The sequence below is a fragment of the Centropristis striata genome, chromosome 14, assembly GCF_030273125.1.
Source record: "Centropristis striata isolate RG_2023a ecotype Rhode Island chromosome 14, C.striata_1.0, whole genome shotgun sequence".
NCBI classification, from domain to species: Eukaryota; Metazoa; Chordata; class Actinopteri; order Perciformes; family Serranidae; genus Centropristis; species Centropristis striata.
In genome coordinates, this window is record NC_081530.1 from 17,079,643 (window position 1) to 17,102,103 (window position 22,461).

The window sequence follows — 22,461 nt, forward strand, 5'->3', positions numbered from 1 at the left end:
CCACTTGCAGGACACTCAGTAATGGAATTGCTTTGTGATAAAGCTGCAGCTGCTGAGAGGTTATATTACAGTGAATAGGGATGATATAAACAAAGAGATGGGTACAAGCTAAATCTGGACAGGGTCAGATTAATAGGTTATTGCATTTATACCGAGTTGTAAGCTACACTGTAGTTCCTGGGAAGCTTTAGTTGGAAAGCACAAATACACTGGGTTAGCAATAAATAGGCAAATCTATTGGTAGGCTACAATTAAGAGGATTAGTAATCTGGTAACTACAAACTGTATTCATACACTTTATTATAGTTTAATTTATCCATATCGTTCATATTGTAATATAGTTTGGGCAAGCACCTTTCCTACTACACTCCATAGAATTTTGGTTCTTCAGAAACATTTTGTTAGGATGGAAACCAGATCTGAGTCACATGCCTCATCTGGACCCCTTTCTCAGAAACTCCAAATACTTACTGTTCATTAGATCAATATTTCTCAAATATGCGTTTTTATTCTTAAGGTATATTCAGATCATGAAAACTTTCCAAAGCACTTATTTTAAATTTCATTCTCAGGTTCACTCTTATCCAATGCGTCAATCTTTAGATCTTCATCCTCCAAGATTTCTTACATGCAGAGGTCAATTTATTGTTCAATTTAGGGACTAAATTATGGAATACCTTTTCACATCTGGCAGAGAACTCTTTAAAATGTTTCAAAAGATGTCTAACAGCTCATTTAACTGCTGTTTTAAAATTCTAATTCACACACAAATACACTTTTATAACATGTTCATTTATGTTTTTTATTGTTTTTGTTATTTTCATTATAACTTGTTGTTGATGTTATACATATGTTTTTTCTGCTATCAGTTTATTACTTTCTAATAACTATGAAATTTTAGGTGGATGCTTTAAATAAGCCCATCTGGGTTTTCTGCCTCTCCCTGCACTTTACACTATATGTAATCCTTGTCGTTTTATGTAATACTAACTGTGCAAATAAAATAAACCTAAACCTAGATGCACCAATGTTGCATGCTCTTTGTTTTGTGGTTCAGAAAATGACAGTTCCTCTTGGATTTATAAAGAAACACTGTTGCTCATGCTGGAAACATTTAATGCATCACTTCCCCTTATTACTCAGAAAGAACACCAAATGTAAAAACAGGATATAGTGCAGGTTGAATCACTGCAACATTAAGTTACAAAAGTATTTTTAGTCACGCTAGCAAGCAGTCTGACTCTCAGTCAGTCCGAAATTTGAGCCAGACTAAAATTTCTAAACAACTACTGGACGGATTAACACTAAATGTGGTGCAGACATTCATTGATCCCTGATGATGAATCTTCTCATCTTTGATGATGGTCTGAGTTTTCCTCCAGCATCACCAAGAGGTTTACATTTGTGGTTTTAAGTTAACTTAACTGGCAACTTAACTGGCATTAAATTTGGTTTGACATACAGTCAGGTAAAAATGATTAGACCATTGTTTTCTTCAATTTCTTGTTCATTTTAATGCATGCTACAACTAAAGGTACATTTGTTTGGACAAATATAATGATAACAACAAAAATAGCTCATAAGAGTTTAATTTAAGAGTTTATATCCATGGTTTTCTTCATAATAACCAAAATCAGTATTAAAAAAAACATGGAAAATGGCTAGAGATCAGCTCTTAAATTAAACTCTTGTGAGCGATTTTTGTTGCTATCATTATATATGTCCAAAAAATGTACCTTTAGTTGTACGAGGCATTAAAATGAACAACAAACTGAAGAAAACAATGGGTGGTCTGATTATTTTTTCCATGACTACATGTGTTTCTCTCAGAATGAATAATAATACATTTGATTATTCCTTAAATTTTCATTTAGTTCCATTGCAAGGTCAATGTTTTATTGGTCTTACCTTTGACTTTACCTCCAAAACTCATATTCCCAGCAGCCTCAGCTGTAGCTAAGTAACAAATGTGCAGGCTAAAACACTAAATTACACATTATAAACAACAGGATGGTGTTGATGCACGTCCCTAACAGAGACTCTTGTTTAGAAATGAAAATGTTGTGATTTATTTCTTCCTTTTCATAGTATTTTGAACAATATGCCTGCTAATGTAACTCCAACTCCATCCTCCAAACTGCTCTTCTGAAAACACACACTTATATTTATAATACAAACATATATATATCTACATATATCTTTTTATTAGATATGATTTTAACGATTGGTTCGTTTTTTTGTGCTTACTAAGTGTGCTCCTTGTTGTCATACATTTTTTTTGTTGTATTTTTCTAAATAATGATAACTATGTAATTTTTTTAAAACCTTTTTTGTGATTTTATTTGAAGTTGGAGTTGTCTGTTGCGTGCATTTCTCATTGGCTTCTTGACATCTCCTGATACATCTGTTATTTTTTCATTATCTGGAATTTATGCAGCAAATAAAATACAAACACAGAAAGTTCCACACATTCTCAGTGCTTCACAATAATCTGAAGGCAGGTTACCAACTTAAAAGCTGCCGATATGTTGTAAGAATTCATTCCAGGGTTTTATTTTTTTATTTTCTATTTCAAAGCGTCACACTTAGTAAAAAATGAAGCGTTCCTGATGGACTGTTAAAATGCTGGAAGGCAGGTTTATTGAAAACTATTTTCAAAGCGGTACCAGTCAAGTCCAAATCCACCAGTGTGTTGTTGTTCTCATCCAAACAATATTAACCTGAGTGACCTCTCAAAATATGTTAAATATATGATGAGATACTCAAATTCACATTTTTTGACATGAACTCTTTGAGAGCCCTCGATAAAAACTCGATAAAATCCTCCAATATGATCTATTGGAGGCAAAATGGCACACAAGCACGACTAAAAACTGACATTTTAACTACTAACACTGTGCATAATGTTTTAATAACAATATCACAAGGTTTAAATGTCTGTCACACACTGACAGAATCATACAATCATGTCATAGCTCCTAGATAATAATGATAACTTGCATATCTGGACCAAAGACTGTTTATAAAGTCTCTATAGGTCTTTGGTCTGGACTGAGCAAAGTGTAAGTGAACGAGGACCTCTGGAGTCTGAAGGAGGCATTACAAGCAGACATGGTGCTGTGATAATGAAAGACCGATCACACTTTGAGGACTTCATCATGGTTATACAGGAATGTAAGGCATGAAGAAGTAGTGTTGACTTTTTTTTGGTGCAAATGAGGAAGTTGTACTTTTAAACAATGTTTCCCTTATGAGAGAGATGTTCTCACCTGAGCCGGAGCTTTAGATTTGGAGTGCTTTGCCATCACTGTAGAAAATAAAAACAAGCAAATATTACCTCAGACAGAGCAATATAGGAGCAAAAAATGTTGGTAAATCGTCATAATTACAGCTGCTACCATGAAGGTGTGAAAGTGATTTACAGTATCTATAGTGTAGCAGATATGACAGAGGTCCTGAGTCATGGTTTACTGCCAGAATACACATGCATCTTGCAGTGACATGCAGGTTTATCATGACCCTGCAAAACACTGTAACTTATAGGTTTTAGCTGCATGTTGCACCATAATGTTACATCATGGAAAAGTTATAACGTATCATTATGGACAGTAAAGTACAGTTTCACATTCTGAGTTAAACAGAAAAGCATGCTTGTGATGGCTCACAGCAAACTTCCTAAAAATAAAACGTGTTTTATTGTGCTGAAAAGTCTGAAAGCCCCATTGTATCCTCTCACATGGGTACGAGCACATTTAAACAGTAATCAGAACTGCTCCAACCACAAAATGGAGGCAGAGCCAACTCGAGCTGGCAGTTTGTGGAAAATGTGGAAACTGCAGTCTTGGAAAGGAAACACTGACAATTTACAATTACCGGACTTGGGGGGGAAAAAAATGCATTTCTCTTGAGACGCCTCCTCCTCCTTGTAAAACTGAGCTTGAATTGAAGTTAAAACTTCTCAGTTAGCAGCATCAATCTTGTTGCAAGGCCTTCACACACCCACAAAAGTGGGTGGAGGGGTTTGAGGGTCCACCTACCTGCCAGGTACCTCTCCAAGGAGGGTGAGGAGCTCTGGTTCCAGCTGTAGCAGCAGAAGAAGAAGAGCCACACCAAGAAGGTGGCCAGCACCAGGACCAGGACCCAGAGGAGCCGGGCCACAGCTGGGTTGGTGACAGCCCAGGCGGTCAGGATATCCATACTGAAGGCTGGTGAGCACGCTGTCTGTCACCTCTCTTATCTGCTCAGTGTGATCCCAGAGCGTGACTGTAGCAGAGCTCATGAATGGGTTGCAGCGGGGCCGGTTTGTGTCCTCTCAGGGCAGCCACGGTGCCTACAGCAGCAGGAAGAAGCAGCAGCAGCCAGAGAGCAACGGCAACCACAGATGGATACCAGCTGTTCCAGACGGAGCCGTGCACAGACCTCAGCCCACGTCAGCTCGAAGTGTGTGTAGAAGTGTGTGTTCGCTTGTGCGTGTGTCTGTTGTGTTCAACTGGGTCCTGGAAAAGTACGAGTGTGTGTGCACAAGGAAAACAGTCCGGGGGGAGTGGCTAGGAGTTCCAGCAGCAGACATAACTGTCAGCCACTCCCAGGCTGAACATCAGAGGGAGTTCTCACATGGATCCAGGAGGCTGAAACACTGAGGGGCCACTCAGAAATGCACCTGGGGCACTTTCCCCTCTTTACCTGAACACCTGCAGTACTTTAGGTAATGACAGACATAGCATTGTCTCCTCACACACCTCTTGAAGCTGTCATTTTCTTTACAGTCATTCACCAGGTTAGTCTGTTAACGTGACACCACAAAGTGCACATTCAGGTCAGGATTACATTTCACACATATTTCAAAAAGTGGAAACTTTAATTGACCAAACCTATTCAGCTAAAAGGTTTGTAAAAATCAACAACAACCTCTTCCCTAGGGGGTAATCTACTGTTCTAGCTGTACTGAACACAAGTCAAATATTTGTTGAGGATATGCTGACATAGAGTAGACATTCGGCTTCATTCAATATTCAGAATTAGGTGTGGTTAAACATTTACTGCATGAGCTAAAACAACCAACTCTAACGGACAATAAATTAAGTGCGTGGCTGATGCATGATCGGTCTTGTGAGCTGTCCATGAAGCGCTTTCCTTCCAATTTAATTACAACATCAAGAGCATATTCCAAGTTTTCCTTTTCAGTTACAAAAACATTCTTGCTTCTTACATTAAGGCTGGTTGCAGGGGAGCCAAGTGTTATTTCAAAGTGCAACTTTTCATCTGTCTGTTCTTACTTTTAAGACATATCATGCAAATTAAACCAGTCAGTCTGCAGGCTGGCAGAGACTGTAAAAAGCAAAAACTGTCTGCAAGCGACAGGAAACAAAGATGAACCAACTGCACCATCTAGTGGTCAAATATTAATATAGGAAGAAGAAACGAATCCCTCTGAAGTGGCAAAATGTTTCATTTTATTCATGACAGTTTTGTTGCATCGTTGCTTTCAGAGTTTGAGAATAATTGAGAAATAAATACTTGATAGCAGATTCTAAAAGAATGAGAGTCCACTTAATAAATAATACCGTGAGCGCCAATGTCTTCATCGAGCCTTGCTGTCTGCTCTTGGACATTTTTTTTTACTGTATAAGTTAAGCTGACAGTTAATAGTTGCTAAAATAATATATTAATAAATTAAATAAAAAGCCCACATAATATCCAGAGAGCGATCTGAATCCACTTGAAGCCAATTTCCATTTTAATAGAAGCCGGAGTCTTGAGCAGCCCAGTTTGGTGTCTGAGAAAATAGCAGAAAAACAAAAGAAGAAAAAAAACATTAAAAGAAAGTACTTTATAAAAGGCAACAAGAGATTTGTTCCAAAATTAGAAATCCAAATGAAAACACCTGCAGCTTTCAAAATGATTGACAGGGCAATAACAAACCGCTCCACTACAAGATTTGTTTCTACTCAGAATAAAATGTTTTGTAATGCAGATGAACTTGAGAAAGTAATTTGGTTTCACAATGCAAACACACAGTTTAAAAAAGTCTATGAGCAGGAAATCAGTGGTCACAATTATAATCGACTGAGAGGAAAGATCAGGAGTGTTTTCGCTGAGATTCATCACAGGGCAGCAGGACAGATGAACAATAACAATGCCAGTGATTAAAAAAATAAATAAAAATAAAAATTATATCTGTATCTTTGAATGACATGAAAAATGAACGATTTACAGTAGATCCACACTAAGTTTAAACCAGTGCATTAAAAATTGCAGTAATTTAAAATTAATCATGCCTTGAACTTGAATAACTGAAAAGTTGAGAGGACGTTTGTGAAAATTCTTTCTTAACTCTGTAGATTTAATCCTCTGAATCCAACAACCAGCCAGCAGGGTTGGAAAGGCATCGTTTTCTTAAAATTAATAAAAATTGCCAAAATTACACCATTTATCACAGCCGAAAACTGTAGAAACAGAAATGACTGGATGTTAAAATTGATTGTCCTTGAACAAATCATGTTTGATGAATGCTTTCTTCCAAAAGGAAAAGTTACCCAAATCGAAGCTTTATATAGTGATAATTCATCAAAATCACTTTATTCTTCCTGACTTGATTAAAATTTTAAAAGCAGATCCTGAAAAAAAAACATGAAATTTTGTGTTCGTTTCCACAGCTACAAATCACTCATCTGAGAGAATCATTCTTGTTACAAAAAAAACAGTAGAACTTCTACTGAACTGCAGGGCGTTTACACAGAGCAGAGAGTAGAGGACAAGAAAGGTATTAAGCAGAGGTTGTAAAAAATGTAAATAGTTAAATATACAGTCATGGAAAAAAATTATTAGACCATTGTTTTCTTCAATTTCTTGTTCATTTTAATGCCTGGTACAACTAAAGGTACATTTGTTTGGATATATATATTTAATGATAACAACAAAAATAGCTCATAAGCGTTTAATTCAAGAGCCATTTTCCATGGTTTTCTTGATAATAACCAAAATCCTTATTAAGACAAACAAAGGGACCTTTAGTTGTACCAGGCATTAAAATGAACAAGAAATGGAAGAAGGGTGAAGGGTGATTGAAGAAGGGTGGTCTAATATTTTTTTCCATGACTGTATATATAAGCATGTGGAGCTACTATTTTCCTTCCTAATATTTGTAAGACAAATTATTGAAGGATTTCAACTTTGATTTTTCTGTTTTTGGCATTATATCTGTGTTATACTTTCCAGGAGGCATTTTTGAGTACTCACGAAGGAGGAAAGCAAACAATTATTTATGGTATTTATATCCTCCTTCCCCGAATGCTAAATCCTACTAAAGGCTAAAACGTTGGGGGGTTTGTCTACCTCATTCCTGTTGCTGTGGGCCACTTTCTTCTCGATGTTCATTGCCAACATCTGACTACGGAAGGACAGGCTCTTGGTCTTCTCGATCACCTGCTGGTACGGCGACACTGCGTTGTTGCCCATCACTACATGACCCTGAGGAACACATTCACAAACATTTATCCTCCTGATGGACTGACTGTACAGCTGTAAGTGCACCACAAAGTTAAATCCTTGGATGCTTTCAGGCTCAAAATAAATAAATTGCCATAACTGTATTAGTAGCTAAATCAGTAGTCTAGACAGGCCTGTTTATCCTCGTCTTAGTGATTTGAAGCTCATCTGACTGGAGGTGGATCAGTGAATGCAGAGCCTCACCAGTTTGGAGTCGATCTTGGCGTCGAGTCTGGCGTTACGGATGAGGTTGACGATCCACCTCTCCGCCTCCTCCGGCGTCATGTTGAGCTTGTCTGCCAGCATGCTGAGTGGAGAGCGAAGGAAGAGGGGGCATTACAGTTAAGAAGATATCCTTTAGGAGAATCCAACGTCTTCAAAATTTCCCTTTTTACTTCTGAATGTACTTTCAAAACTAGGAAGGCATGAATAACATCTACAATTGGGAGCACTGAGAAGGAAAATCACTGCAGAACATCAATCATCTGGGCACAGGAGTTGAAAAAATCTTTTTTATTGGCTTTTTTTCCCTCAGCAACTGACTGTGCTTTCACACTTAAAAGGGACGGCACACACACTGACAAGTATGCCCATTACAAAGACGTGTACCTGATGCTGATGCACTGATGAATCCGACAAAAGGTCTCAAAGATGAAGAGACGGGCATTCTCAATGAAATCCTCAAGGCAAGCGACCAGAAAGAAGTCATTTACAAGGACCTGAAGGAGGAAAAGACCACACTTATGTTAGAATTGATCATTTCATTCACACACACACACACACACACACACACACACACACACACACACACACACACATTCAAGCACTTTTGAGTAGAAAGTGAAGGACAAAGTGTTCCTTGAGTTTCTCTGCCAGCACATTTTCCAATATCTGCAGTGTCATATTCAAAACATGTGTGCAGCTACAGTTTAAAACCATGTTTAACTGGAAGGATACGTATACTTTCAGTACGCTGGAGTACATAATGTCACCACACGACAACCACTTATGATGTGCTGGAAACTATTTTCTGTGGTACGGCTCTTTTGCCAGAATTTCCAGCTATTGGTTTTTTCCACCCATACATTAAAATGTCCTGGTCAGAACTACCTCATGATGTAGAGAGAATAAAGCTCATTTCACACTGCAACCCTGAACTCATCGAGACACTGCCCCGAGGAGCTGTATGTGAGAAAGCAACTGTCTGATTCAGTTGTACTGGACATTAAACTGACTTTACCCCTACTACCTCCCTCACAGCAGAGTCGTCATAATGTCCGACTGAACCCATGTGTGAATGGAGCCGGTCATTTCACAGCGAGCAAATGGGTATGTTGATGACTTTTCTATTATGTGACTGAAAGAATACAAACATCTAGTGGTGAAGAATAAGGGTAATTTTACACGAGGATGGCAGTAAAAATGTCTAGTTGGAGAGATGACGAGATTCGGGAACTTCTGTTGGGAAGGGCAGACGCCAAAATGGTCAGAGAAACAAGCTATTTATGACATAAACATTACTTCCGCAACCGTGCCTTCTGCATGCTCTACCCAGTCCACACCCCTCATCTAAACCAATAATAACCAAACCAGTATTTTGAGTATGTGAGAACGCATCTGAGACAGACCATCTCCTGCTGTGTACAACATAAGGTTGGGCGATGTCTACCAATTTAGCATATGAAGATGTTCCGTCAGTGACATATCATGATGGACGATGAAATGAAAATTCTCCAAACATCTTAATCATGGGCATAAAACCAAGTCCAATACAGACACCAAAACTTTAAGTAACTGTAGATACCAATAGCAATCCAAGTCTTTTTCCCTTAAACAACAAAAATAAACGTTTCAGAATCCACTTTGCTAAACCTGACCAAAAACATCATGCTCAAACTGTGAAACAACTTCTCCCCTGAAGAAAGAAATACATAGCCCACAACAATACCTCAATAAAACAATAACTGTTCATGTGACGCATGTTTGCTCAGCTCTCTGCTGCAGGTCGCCCAAAGTTCAGTGAAGCATCAGTGAAGCAAATAGTCCAAGTTTATGAATGGGATTATATATTTTTTCCTTCTGATATCCGATCCAGTGATTATGGCCGTTATTGCCTATTGCATCCCAAGGTGCTATATCCACCATTAAGAATAAAAGGATGTCTGTCATGTTATTAATTTTAAAACAATTGCATGCATCACAGAGTGTAAAAATGAGTAAATTCTTAAAAAGTTTGAAAAAATTCTCTTCTACTCTAGATTTGGTGATGTGAGTGTGCACCTTCAGTTTCACTCATGAAACCATTCTGTGCACCATTAAATAGATCAGAATGGTTTCTTTTTAAGCACTTAATAATTGCCAAGACAAACACACGCCCAGGTGTAGGTGTGGATGGGGCTTTTAAATCATGATATTGGGCTCAGTGGTTGATGACCATCAGCTACTGTAATGGACGATAGCATTATCCATCCCCCCGCCCCTAGTGAAACATGTGAAAGGGTAACTCCGGACACTGTCCAGACATTGTCCAGAGCTCATCAGAGCAAACAGCTAAAGACAGTATTTTATTGGGTATGTTTTGGATAATAGGGACTTTTTGTCATTACTACAAATTTCCAAAAACATGAAATACAGTCATGGGAAAAAAAAAAATTAGACCACCCTTGTTTTCTTCACTTTAATGTTCATTTTAATTCCTGGTACATCTAAAAGGTACTGTTGTTCGGACAAATATAATGATAACAACAAAAATAGCTCATAAGAGTTTTATTTAAGAGCTGATATCTAACCATTCTCTATGGTTTTCTTGATAATGATTTTGGTTATTATCAAATAAAACATGGAAAATGGCTAGATATCAGCTCTTAAATTAAACTCTTACAAGCTATTTTTGTTGTTATCATTATATTTGTCCAAACAAAAGTACCTTTAGATGTACCAGGCTTTAAAATGAACATTAAAGTGAAAAAAACAAGGGTGGTGACCGTATTTGACCACACAAGCTTTATAGTCGCATTAAAAAGTGACAAATGTAATTTTTCCCATTAAGCATCAGTGTACTTTTGAATCTCTTCAGGTTATCTGCTGTATAGAAGTTTCCTGTTATGTAAAGGCCAAATCATGCATTAATGTTTTCCTCAAGAAAAATCACAAAAGAATGTTCTGCTCAGACAAAAAAAGGAACTGCTCACATCCATAAATATTTAATGTAGGTACGTTTTTTGAGGTAAGATATGTTAAATGTACTGCTGCACAACAAGATGTTAACATATTTCTCCATCATTGTGCCGAAGCTCTTTTTAAAGAAAACATGGGCCCAGCCTGTCACCCAACATGAATCATAACGCGATCAGCAGGCACATGAGCCCCACAGAGTGTTTTGTAGGAGATTATGTTGTGACGTCTCTATCTGTGGTTTTAAAGCAGCGATCACAGAAACATCAAATGGGATGTTTGGCCACCTCAAATCTCCAGAAGAGCTTACATTTATGAATATATTAGTGTCTGGGATTTTGAAAGGAGATGTGGCATTATTATTTCAGGAGCGGTTATTGTGTGAGAAATCCAATTATTCAACGCTTTGTTGAGGTAAACACAAACTAAGGTGCCATAGTCCAGCATAAATATTCAATTAGCTCACCAATTCTCTAATTCTCATCTTATGACCGAGATAAACTGGGTTCACTGCTGACATTTATATTTAATATCCATCAAAAAGTCCTCTTTACACAACGGGAGGCAAAACAAAAACATCATGTGTATTTATACAGTAATTAAGACGAGTTGTTGATCTCTAGACGGAAAATGAACAAAAACATGCAAATTTAAAATTCCCCTGACCATTAAAAGTGAGCAGAATCCGTAACAACAGAACGATTTAATGAACTTGTCTTCATTCTTCCGTCATTATGCTCACAGTCCGTATCTGACAGGATGGTTGAGGCCTTGGCAAATCACTGCATAATTTATACAAGAGGGGTAAAAGCCAAATGATGAGAGCGTTTAGAGAATGAGCAAAGTGGTCCCTCAACACAACTAAAAAAAACTGCAGTCATGGGTTTCTAAAGAGAAGGCAACCGGGCCCCAAATCTGACAGCTGTTCCGCTTTGAAAATCAGACTGAATAAAAGTAAGAGCCAGCAAATCAGGCCAGACATGGATTTGCTGAGGCTGAATAGCTGCAAAGTTTAATGCCTGGGACTCAGGAGATCAGAGCCCCATAGCTAAGGGGAGCTTCATATTACCCCTCAGTCTCAGGAGACAGCTAACTTTTATGGGCCGATTTAGGCCTGTGCACCATGACAAACACACACTGTCAAGCAGGAAGGAGAAACTTTAGGAAGCCATCCTTACCGACTCGCACTCCCTCAGCTTCTTCTGGGCGCTGTCGAAGTCAAAGTTCACGTAGAGACACTCCACAAACTCTGTGATTGGATCTTTATATGTGTACGACTCCTGCAGGAGAGAGAGAGGAAACCATCATTCATATGTTAACCAAATCCTTGAGCTCTATTAGATGAAAAACATTTATCGACCTTACCTGTTGAATGACTTTCACCAAGTCCTTGAGCACTTGTCTGCGCTTCCGTACGTCTTTGTTGGTGATGACCGCAGTTGTAAGGTATCTCAGGATGTGTGGGCACATTGTCTGGATGGCATTGAGGTATCTGAACAATAAGAAGGCAGCACACAGCGGCACAAGCATTAGCTGCAAGAACAATGACATGGATTCCATTTTTTCTAGTGCTTTTCCACACTATAGTACAGGTCATACACATATTTTCATTATACATAGCCAGACATCTATAAAAGAAAAATAAAGAACTTCCCTGATCTAATGACTATTGTGCTGGCTTGGCTTGACTCAGTTTGACCTGGCGTGCCAGCCCAGCACGGCAGGAATTTGTGTCTCCATTTCAACAGAGCTACCTGCAAAAAGGTGCATCTTTAACTGCAGAGTGGTGGAGGAGCGTCTGTAAAAACAATAGATAAACATTTCATTTCCTATAAATTTTTAACAGGAAAAATCCCCCGTTGTCTGCAGCTCTTCACCAAATGTCTCGTTCTGTCTGTTTCTGCCCGTTCTTTCCTCCCTGCAGTATTGGTATACTTGTTTTTACTGAAGAATAACAGTGATAAATATATTTCATTTCCTATAAAGCCGTCACTTTTAATGTTTTGTTTTCAACAGCACGAACATAACATGACGATTATGAAACAGTAAAATGAAACATATCTGAAAATACAAACAGGGGCGCAGGAGAGATAAACTTTAAACCACAGAGATTCAGTTAGAAGCTACAAAAGTACTGAGAGCTGAACACAGACACTTTTAAACCGTAACCACTGTAACCCACTTGGTGGCAGGTGGGATGCACTTTGGTCCAACTCGGGAGATGGCCCATCTCCAGCACGACTCGGCAAACTCAGAGTGCTAAAACTGGTAATGGAATCAGTGTGGGATGGTTTGACTCAGCACAGCCAAAAGTGACAATGGAAAAGCCCTTCTGAATGCCAATATGCTGATTTCCAACCTACTGAGAGGGCGTCCACCAGGGCCAAACCAAACAGTGCAATGAATGGAGACAGCTCCACTTATTTTTCTCAAATATCCTAGAAAAGGTTTCAATAATGGTTTGCCAAAACATGTTAAGCCTTGGACATGTACGCGGACAGAGAGCAATTTAAAACTGCATTTCTGTAGCTGCAACATATTGTGACTCAAAACATTCTTTCAGAAAATGAACTGACAACACAACAGCAGGGCGGCCTTCAAACTTAAAAGGTCTTTTCAAGAAAGGACTCGGGTTTAAGCTTTGTAAAAGTCAATCTGTCCCTCAGTCATATGTTCTGCAGCACAATAAAGAATTCAATATGAAGTCCAGATGACAGCAGCATCAAGCCTGTGTATACGCCTTTTATTGTTCTTATTAAGGCGACTGTGCTGTATTAAAAACACTGAAACTCACTGCGGCTGATAGAGGAAGAGCTCGATGATGTTGTCCCGGCCTTTAGGATGGTTGAAGAACACAAACAGGGACCAGTGGATGAGCCAGGTCCTCTGCTGGAGGGACTGGAGAGGAGAGCTCACAGACTGAAAGGACAGAGGGGATATAAATAGTAAAAGGTTATGTTTTTAAATCAAGAACACCTATAAATATAATACAGACCAGCATTGAATGACACACGTAACTATTGAAAATTAATTACTCATAAATCGCAGTAGATCAGTCATTAGACCTTCATTTGAGTATGCTTTGATTTAATTACATTCACATACATTTGTACTCAGACATTACATAAAATGAGCTCCACTCTCACTGTACTGCTATTCACTACTTCAGATTTTAGTTTAGCAGAAACTAATTGTTGCTTGGCCCACACATTAATAATATGCTAATGTAATCACAAGTTAAACTAGCTTTTTTATTAATAAATAGTATCTTATTGAATTTTTATATAACATTGCCACATTTTGGTCAACAAATCAAGTGATTATTAAATAATTAATAATATTTTATTTGATTATTATTGTTATTATGTAAAAACAAAAACAAGAATGATAATTAAAAAAAAAATCAAACCTATAATCCTACATTAATATGTACCATAATCTAATTAATTTACAAGCAACAAATTAATTCTCACACACATAAAGAGTGTGTATGAGTGCTGTATTATTGACATGGTGTATGCTTGACGTCAAGATCTGTCTCAAGTAGTAGTCTGTAATCCAATAAGTCTCCCACAAAGCAAGCCATTCTGTAGAACATCTGGAGACATTAAAGCATGATTCACTTACATTGTTGTCAATAGTCTCCCTTAGTCGAGTGAGGTCCTCCATGGCTGCTTCCCAGTTCTGCATCAGGATCTCAGAGGCCAGTTTCCCCCACAGAGAGCTCAACGCGTTCCTGTCTGTTGAGGGAACCTGAGCAGAGAGCAACGAATTCAGTGCATCATAATCCAATCAGACTGAGCAGTATCCTTAAATTAATAATAAGAAAATAAATTGACTATTCAATCTATGGTGACTTGGAAAGAACTTTTACTATTCTTATGGGTTTGTACTCACCAGGACACGGAAGAAGTAGAGGTACTCAGCAGCCCCAGAGTAGTTACCGCACTCGTACTGGAATTTGGCGTACCTGTACAGTGTGTCCAGGTATTCCTGTCGAAACTATATATATAAAAAAAATGGACACATAATTAATGAACCAATTTGAAACAGCAACCAATTAAATGGAGGTAAAGTTGGGCTTTGACTGAAAGGTTTTCAATATCCAGCTGCAGTTTAGCCGAAAAGGAGTCATTATGAAGAAGACAAGAAATTACTTTATTACTCACCAAGGGGAACTTTAATTTTGAAAAGGTGTGGCATGATATTAAAACTATAATGAATGTGGATTTAGAGCAGTCCCACTAATCCACTGTTTTTAAACTGCTGCCTCTTTCTCAAAGAAAGCCAACTGTGAGAGGCTGACAGACTCTGGCTGATTGGGAAATGTGGCAGCGTCTTTCATCTGTTAAGTCAAAACAAAGCCTGTTCATTGTCATGCTGACAGAAAGCCTTCCTATTAGGATAGTGCACATGGCGTAGACTGTATTTTTTTTAATAAAAGGGCAATTTATCTGTAGATTATATTTAAAAAATGGTAACATCAAGAAACCATTGGCACAAAAGTTGCAAGTAGTTACTTGGATCATTGAGAGAATAATGAGCACATTGGTGGGTGTTGTTGGAGGTTTTAAGATTCGGAGACTTGGATAACGGTCTTGCTGGCTCAGTGGCAGCTGGTTGTTATGGAAACAAAACACATTGTGCAACCCACCTTAAAAGATTAAAAAACACAGCACACTCTTTACACAACGAAAGGACTGTGAATACACCATTTAACATTTCAAAACTTACATTGTGTTTTTCTGAAAGATAGTCGAAGAGCATCCTCCCATCTCTGATGAGGAAATAAACAAAAAGATCAATAGATGTCAGATGAGTCACAGACATAAGTATTATAGTGCTGTCAGAAGTATAATATAGAACAAGCGAAGTATTTAACAAAGATGCATTTTTTGACAAGTTGATCTGACCTTGTCGACTGCATCTGTCGAGTTGTCTCTGGGTCTTCAAACATTTTGACAATTGGCTCCGTCTCTGACTGGAGCTGCTTCAATTGGGCCACCACAGTACTCCTCTTCTCCCTCAGAGCTGAAACAGAAACAATTATCACATTAACACAATTTTGTTCTGTGAAAAAACAAAGACAGCTAATCCCAATGCCTAAGGCAATCCTAGACCAAAGAAATTCTTAGTCAACTAACACAGACTAATTGATTAGATGATTTATTAACAGATATGTAAAACTGAGTTTCTCCTCAAAGAAGAATACAAAAGAACCAGACATGTGCTCTTAAGGTCCACCATGAAAAAAAGCATTAAAAAATAACCAATCAACTAAAGAAATCTTAAAACTACCAATTGGTCAACTAATTGACAAAGCAGGGCAGCCCTATGAATTTTTATCTGGTTAGAAACAGCACAGCCACAGCAAAAATGTTTTTGACAAGTAAGCAAACACATTAATCAATAAACCCCAATTAACGTGTCTGGTCATTGCCAAGACATCGCAGACACTGGGGCAACATAACAAGACGTCTAGTATTGTTCCCCTTGCCTATGTGGTTTAATACATGACTGATAAACCCCTCCATTGTATTAAATTAACCATGAATAACTATTACCATCTAAAAGCTTTGTACATTGTCTGTGCTAAAGCATTGTATTTAACTGTACCATCTGAATGGTATATGTTATGACACATTGAAATACTATGGAATCAGGGGAAAAAATATTTAAATGTAATGTTTCTCACAGTGTGGGATTTCCTTGTCCGGGTACAAGTTTTTGTAAACATCCATGGCGAAATCCACCATGTTGGTCTCACTGAGGAGGTCCAGCTTTCCTTGTAGAAGTTCCTTTTCATTGTAGATCTGTTAAAACATAGAAGAATATCGAGTTTCCTTTGGGACACATACTCACATTCACAAATAACTTTACCTAAATAAACTTTACCTAAATTGCCTACATCCTCAGTTAATCAGATCATGTGATTTTACCCCTTTAAGATAATCACTTCTTTGACAATTTGCCACATTTATAGGCATCAGATAAGAACCCAGCAAAGAAGAGCTAGAGGGAGATTGTTTAGTTATCAGTTTAGTTTATCAGTGTTCTATTATTGACACTAATATTGGTAACCCTTTACTCTAAAGGTGTCTACATAAGAGTGACATGAGCGTGTCATAAACATGACATGGGATGTGTCAAGAACATTAATGACACTTTGAAGTGACATAAATGCTCATGATACTTAAATTCAAAGTAATTTATTTCTCTTAAGTTATATAATTTACACACAGTGTTATTACTATGCCAATAGCCATCCTTTTTGAGTGAAATGATCAATACATGTCATATGTTACACTTTTGGTTACATTTTTTGTGTTTCCTGCAAAACACAAAATGAGTTAGGCGATTATTTTAACAGGTTGACGATATTGAGTTTTCTTTGGGACACATACTCACATTCAAAAATAACTGTAAACAACAGAGAAAGGAAACAACGCCAGGACATCATAACACAGGAATGAATGCTATTCATCCGATTGAGCATCAGCTGGTGTTCTGTCGAAAAATGCTGCCCATTGATAAAGGCTACTTAGCGTTTCTGCGCATGCGTGGGGGTATTATTCGACAGGGGAAACTGATCTATTCAAATATGCTACACATTGAATAAAAATATAGTATAATAATATGCTCCCCATCTTCGAAAAGTACACTCACTCAGATGTCATTATGACGGAAATACAAAACTGGGAACGTAAACACACAGGGTAGCATTTTTCGACAGAACACCGGAGTAGCCGTTAATCCACTACAGTCGCTAAAATAAAGGCTAACAGCGGCAATAACCACATTTTGCGGATTCGCAGCAACGTATTGCTACTACATCTAACATTACAGTAACACTCCTGTTGTTAAATATTTACATAAATGCGTAATTAACGTTAGCTGGTAGCTCACAGGTAACCTGACTGCTAGCCTGCTGGGGATGATTCGGTGCCCGTTACAACCGTGTTTCTTTGTATAAATACGCGCCAATAAACAGTGAAGTCAGACGAGGTAAAAGCTGTCATACCTCTTTCACTGACAGGAATTCCAATAGAGGAAAAACCAAATGCCGGTCCAGAAAATGGGCTATCTTGGTTGTCAAGTCGTAGTCCGCCATCTTGCCTGGCTTAAACGAACCGCAGCCGGAAGCTGTCATTGCTACGTTATGTCATTTCCCCGCCGACCACAAAAATAAAACCAGAGATATTGGATACCAACAACAATGAAATAAAATAAAATAAAATAAAATGAAATGAAATGAAATGAAATGAAATGAAGTGAAATAAAATAAAATAAAATAAAACCACAACAGACAACACAAGACATTTTTCTAACATTTTAATTGCACATTTAAAGAAAGATGTAATCAATGGCAAGTGTTTAAATAAAAGGGGAAAATCACAAATGAGCAAAATGCATTACACAAGAAAAACTTGCCAGATAGTGGGGCGGATTAGCTCAATATTTTACAACAATCGTTCACTTTGTGATAAAAGCATGAAATTTGGTAGATGTGTTGGTGAATATGTTTCGAACAAATCTGGATATTGGGCCACCTCAAAAGCGCCCCCTAGTGGCCGTGGCAGGCATTTGTTATACGAATAAATCAATGATGAATAAAAACCGCCCTTTTAATAATACCAACTGGTGATGAATTGTATATTGTTGGAAAGCCTGATTAGTCACCTTTACAACGAGGTACAGCTTGTAAGGATCGTGCATTCATGGAATGAGCAACGGGGCTAAACGTGTGGGTAGCACCCCCCAAAAATGTGCATCGCCTGTGTAGTGGGGCAGATTAGTTGAACAATCGTTCATTTTGTGATAAAAGCATCAAATTTGGTACACTCATTGCTAAATACATGTTTAATGAATCTGGATATTGGGCCATCGCAAAAAAAATTCTGATGGCTGTGGCGGCCATTTTTTTAAATGGCCATTTAAAAGCAGCTGAAGGGTAGGCAAAGCATTCCACGGCAGTAACCACCGGCGGCCATTTTTAAAAATGGAATGCTTTGCCTACCCTTCAGCTGCTGTTTCATGTTTTCAGCACCACAAATATAATTTAGAGACATGTTAAAGTGACAAAAGCTTTATTACAGTCTAATAGAAAAGAACATTAACTTTGTATAACATTTTATTAGGTCTTGATATTCCCATTCACAGGCTACGGCCTCCTCTTTGGCTTGTATTCTTCTGTTGCTCCTTAAAAAGAAAAAATAATTTTCAATATTGTATGACCTGCAACAATAAAAACAAAAATCATTTAGACAGAGAAAAAAATCATACATTTTAAAAATTCTACTAGGGTTACTTGTAGCAGGTTACTCTTTCGGGCAAAATCCTTGTACTGAGGTGTGTGACTTACTCAGGCGGCTTAGCCAAATAAAGGGGACACGCCGAACAAGAGCACCACATTTTTTCCACATACTCTCTATCATTATAGGTTTCAATTTTTAGTAGGAGCCACTTCATCAAGATTGCGGTGATGGCAGCCATATAAAGTCTATGAGAAATGCTATATCTTCCAAGCCACTTAGAAGGTCAATCTTGGTGTCAAAATATACATTTTCTGGGTCCAGGAATCATTTAAAGCTATTGAGAATATCACTAGAAGATTATTTGATCAAATAGATATGTTCATTTTCACTCAGACTGGGCAACTCGCTTCAAGTTGCAGCAGGGTATCCTGAGTTGAAACTGTTTGGAATCAATGTTCACGGGAGAGTGTGGATTAGCTGCCATGTACACTGCTCAAAAAAATCAAGGGTACACTTTCATCTCATGTCAGATCTTGATCAACAAATTATTTACAGTGAGTCATCCAGTGATATTCACAATAGCTTTAAATGATTCTTTGACCCAGAAAATGTATATTTTGACACCAAGATTGACCTTCTAAGTGGCTTGGAAGATATATTGGTTCTCATAGACTTATGGCTTATGGCTTATATGGCTGCCATCTCCGATCTGCAATCTTGATGAAGTGGCCCCTACCAGTTGAAACTGGTAGGAGTTGAAACCTTTGGTGATAGAGAGCATGTGGAAAAATGTTGGTGCTTTTGTCCGGCGTGTCCCTTTCTTCTCAAATCTGGTCCTAAGCCGCCTGACTAACTGTGATGGAGTTATAAAATACATTTAAAAAAAAGAAAAAAAGAACCACATGGGCAAAGGAGACATTACATATAGTGTGTGTGTGCCTTTGTGTGTGTGTGTGTGTGTGTGTGTGTGTGTGTGCAGAGAGGGATGTCCACATTCCACAGGACATAATTTAACAGTGTCTTATTAAGCTTTCACACCCAACAGCCACTGATACATGTTCCAAGCTAACTAGCTAGCTTAAGTACCTATTTTTGCTATCTTGCTAATTTACTTTTCCGCCAAGGCCCATGATGATTGTTTTTCTCTTAAGCCTTTATGATGTTCATAGCATATTTTATTCATAATTATAACAGGTGAAATAAAATATTTAGACATACCTTGATGGACAGTGCACTGCACTGCTTGTCCCAGGAAGTAAATGCTAGCTAGCCCATTTGCTAGCTAGCTCGATGGCTAGCCCGATTGTGGTGGGGCAGGAAAAATAACTGAAAGAGTGTCTAACTGGATTTTTGTTAATTTAATATGTGTATTTACATTTTTTAATTTACGTTCGTATATTTAGTTTACATTTTTTAAATATTTTAAGAAATAATTTAAATATTTTTTGTAATTTTAACGAAGAAAATGACTGCTATGGCCACTAGGGGGCGAATTTGCGATGGCCTAATACAGGGGTTCCCAAACTTTTCCATGCCAAGGCCCCCCAAATAGCATTAGCTTCTGGCCGGGGACCCCCAAACCCACCGACAATGCTACAAAAAAAAACGAGTCCTCCACGGCAGGGCTGTTGGTCTTCTCCTTTGGTCTTTTTGTTGTCAAAAACCTGTCCATTTTGCGCTAGCTAGCTACACGCTAGCTTGAGGAGCAGAGCAGCTTGATAACAACGGTCTACACAGATTATGATGTCGTCATGCCGAATTTGCAGCTGAACTTGAGAATCCGACGATTACGGCAGTTTACGTATTGTACGGTTCAGGACAAATGGTTATTAAAAAAATAAAATAAAAAAATAAAAAATAATTTGTTTTTGATTTTTTAAATTTTTTTTTCTCATCTTCCCTCCAATTTTCTGAGGCCCCCCTAGCGCCCCCTGGCGGCCCCCCAGGGGGCCGCGGCCCCCACTTTGAAAACCACTGGCCTAATATACAGATTTGTTTGAAACAAATCCACCAACACATCCACCAAATTGTGTGGTTCTATCACAAAATAAACAATTCTTGTGATTTATTGAGCTAATCCGCCCCACAGGGGATGCACATTTTTGGGGGGTGCTACCCACACGTTTAGCCCCGTTGCTCATTCCATGAATGCACGATCCTTACAAGCTGTACCTCGTTGTAAAGGTGACTGATCAGGCTTTCCAGCAATATACAATTCATCACCAGTTGGTATTATTAAAAGGGCAGTTTTTATTCATCATTGATTTATTTGTATAACAAATGCCTGCCACGGCCACTAGGGGGCGCTTTTGAGGTGGCCCAATATCCAGATTTGTTTGAAACATATTCACCAACACATCTACCAAATTTCATGCTTTTATCACAAAGTGAACGATTGTTCAGCTAATCCGCCCCACTAAGAGGCAAAGTTAAGAGGTAAATAGCCTAGATGAATTAATGTCTTTACTGCTCTGTCAATATATCATTAGATTATTGATATAACAGGACTAAATAAACTATTAAAAAACAAATAAATTACTCTAGCAACCCCCCCCCTTATTTTTTATTTTTTTTACAAATGTGAATGATATATATATATATATATATATTGGCCATTTTCAAGGCTTTATTGAGAGTGATATAGTGGAAAGGGGAGACAGAGGGGAAGACATGCGGGAAAGGGCTCCGAGTCGGACTCGAACCAGCTCACAAGGACAATGCCTCTATGGTACGCGCTCTACCAGGTGTGCCACCGGGGCGCCCCATATGAATGATACATTAAGCCTCCCAAAAATAACGTAGCCTAAATGTGATAAGATTGTGATTATTTCTAGATTGATGACATATTACAAACATTTTTTGTGTTTTTGTCATTAAAAATATTAAAGATAATACAGTGAATCCATGCCAGCCACAATAGTCCAGAATTAGCCATCACTGTTACACACAGATAAGTGTTTAGCATGTCACACATTTAGTAAGGTTACATTATTGATTTAATGAGTTAATTAACTAATAAATGGATTTAACCTGTTATAAAACACCATCAAGAACAACAAACATTAAATGTGCTTGTTCAGTGATGTCAGAGCTCTTGATGTGTTTGAAAGTTTCCAAAGTTTCCAAAGTATTCTACTTGGCAACATCATTTTCCTTTATAGAAATATAGCAGAGATGGTTTTAGGTTGTTTTCTTGGCAATCTTCCAAAAAGTGTCCCAAATTAGGCCACCTAACTTTACCCAAGATAGCAGACATACTCAGCCTTCATACAGAGAGACAGACAGAAAAAAACCATCACTATTGTGAGTTGTACTGAATTAAGGTCCTTGGTGACCCTGTTTAGTCAGTCGATGTTTTTTATTTCTTTTCTTCTTAAATTGGATAATGTTTTTTGTAACATCAAAGAATAAAACTCGGATCGCTCTTAAAATGTCACCATGCCCCTGAAAGTGCTTTAGCCCCATGATGTATCAATTGGTTTTAGAGCTCCAGCTGACGATTGGTGCATTAGTACAGATTTAGATTATTATCCCCTGTAGTTAT

The 22,461-nt window shown here is 38.0% G+C and overlaps 1 protein-coding gene across 1 annotated transcript; it reads right to left on the minus strand.

Moving 5' to 3' along the window:
• Positions 1-5,431: 5,431 nt before the first annotated feature.
• eif3eb (eukaryotic translation initiation factor 3, subunit E, b) lies at positions 5,432-17,842 on the minus strand. The gene is made up of 13 exons (XM_059350694.1): positions 17,684-17,842; positions 16,358-16,475; positions 15,576-15,693; positions 15,397-15,439; positions 14,560-14,664; positions 14,290-14,415; positions 13,457-13,581; positions 12,028-12,154; positions 11,841-11,942; positions 8,098-8,207; positions 7,693-7,795; positions 7,336-7,470; positions 5,432-5,776 (listed from the first exon to the last, which is right to left on the minus strand). Exons 1-13 carry the CDS (start codon positions 17,810-17,812, stop codon positions 5,738-5,740), a joined length of 1,380 nt encoding a protein of 459 aa, XP_059206677.1. The 5' UTR covers positions 17,813-17,842; the 3' UTR covers positions 5,432-5,737.
• Positions 17,843-22,461: the final 4,619 nt, after the last annotated feature.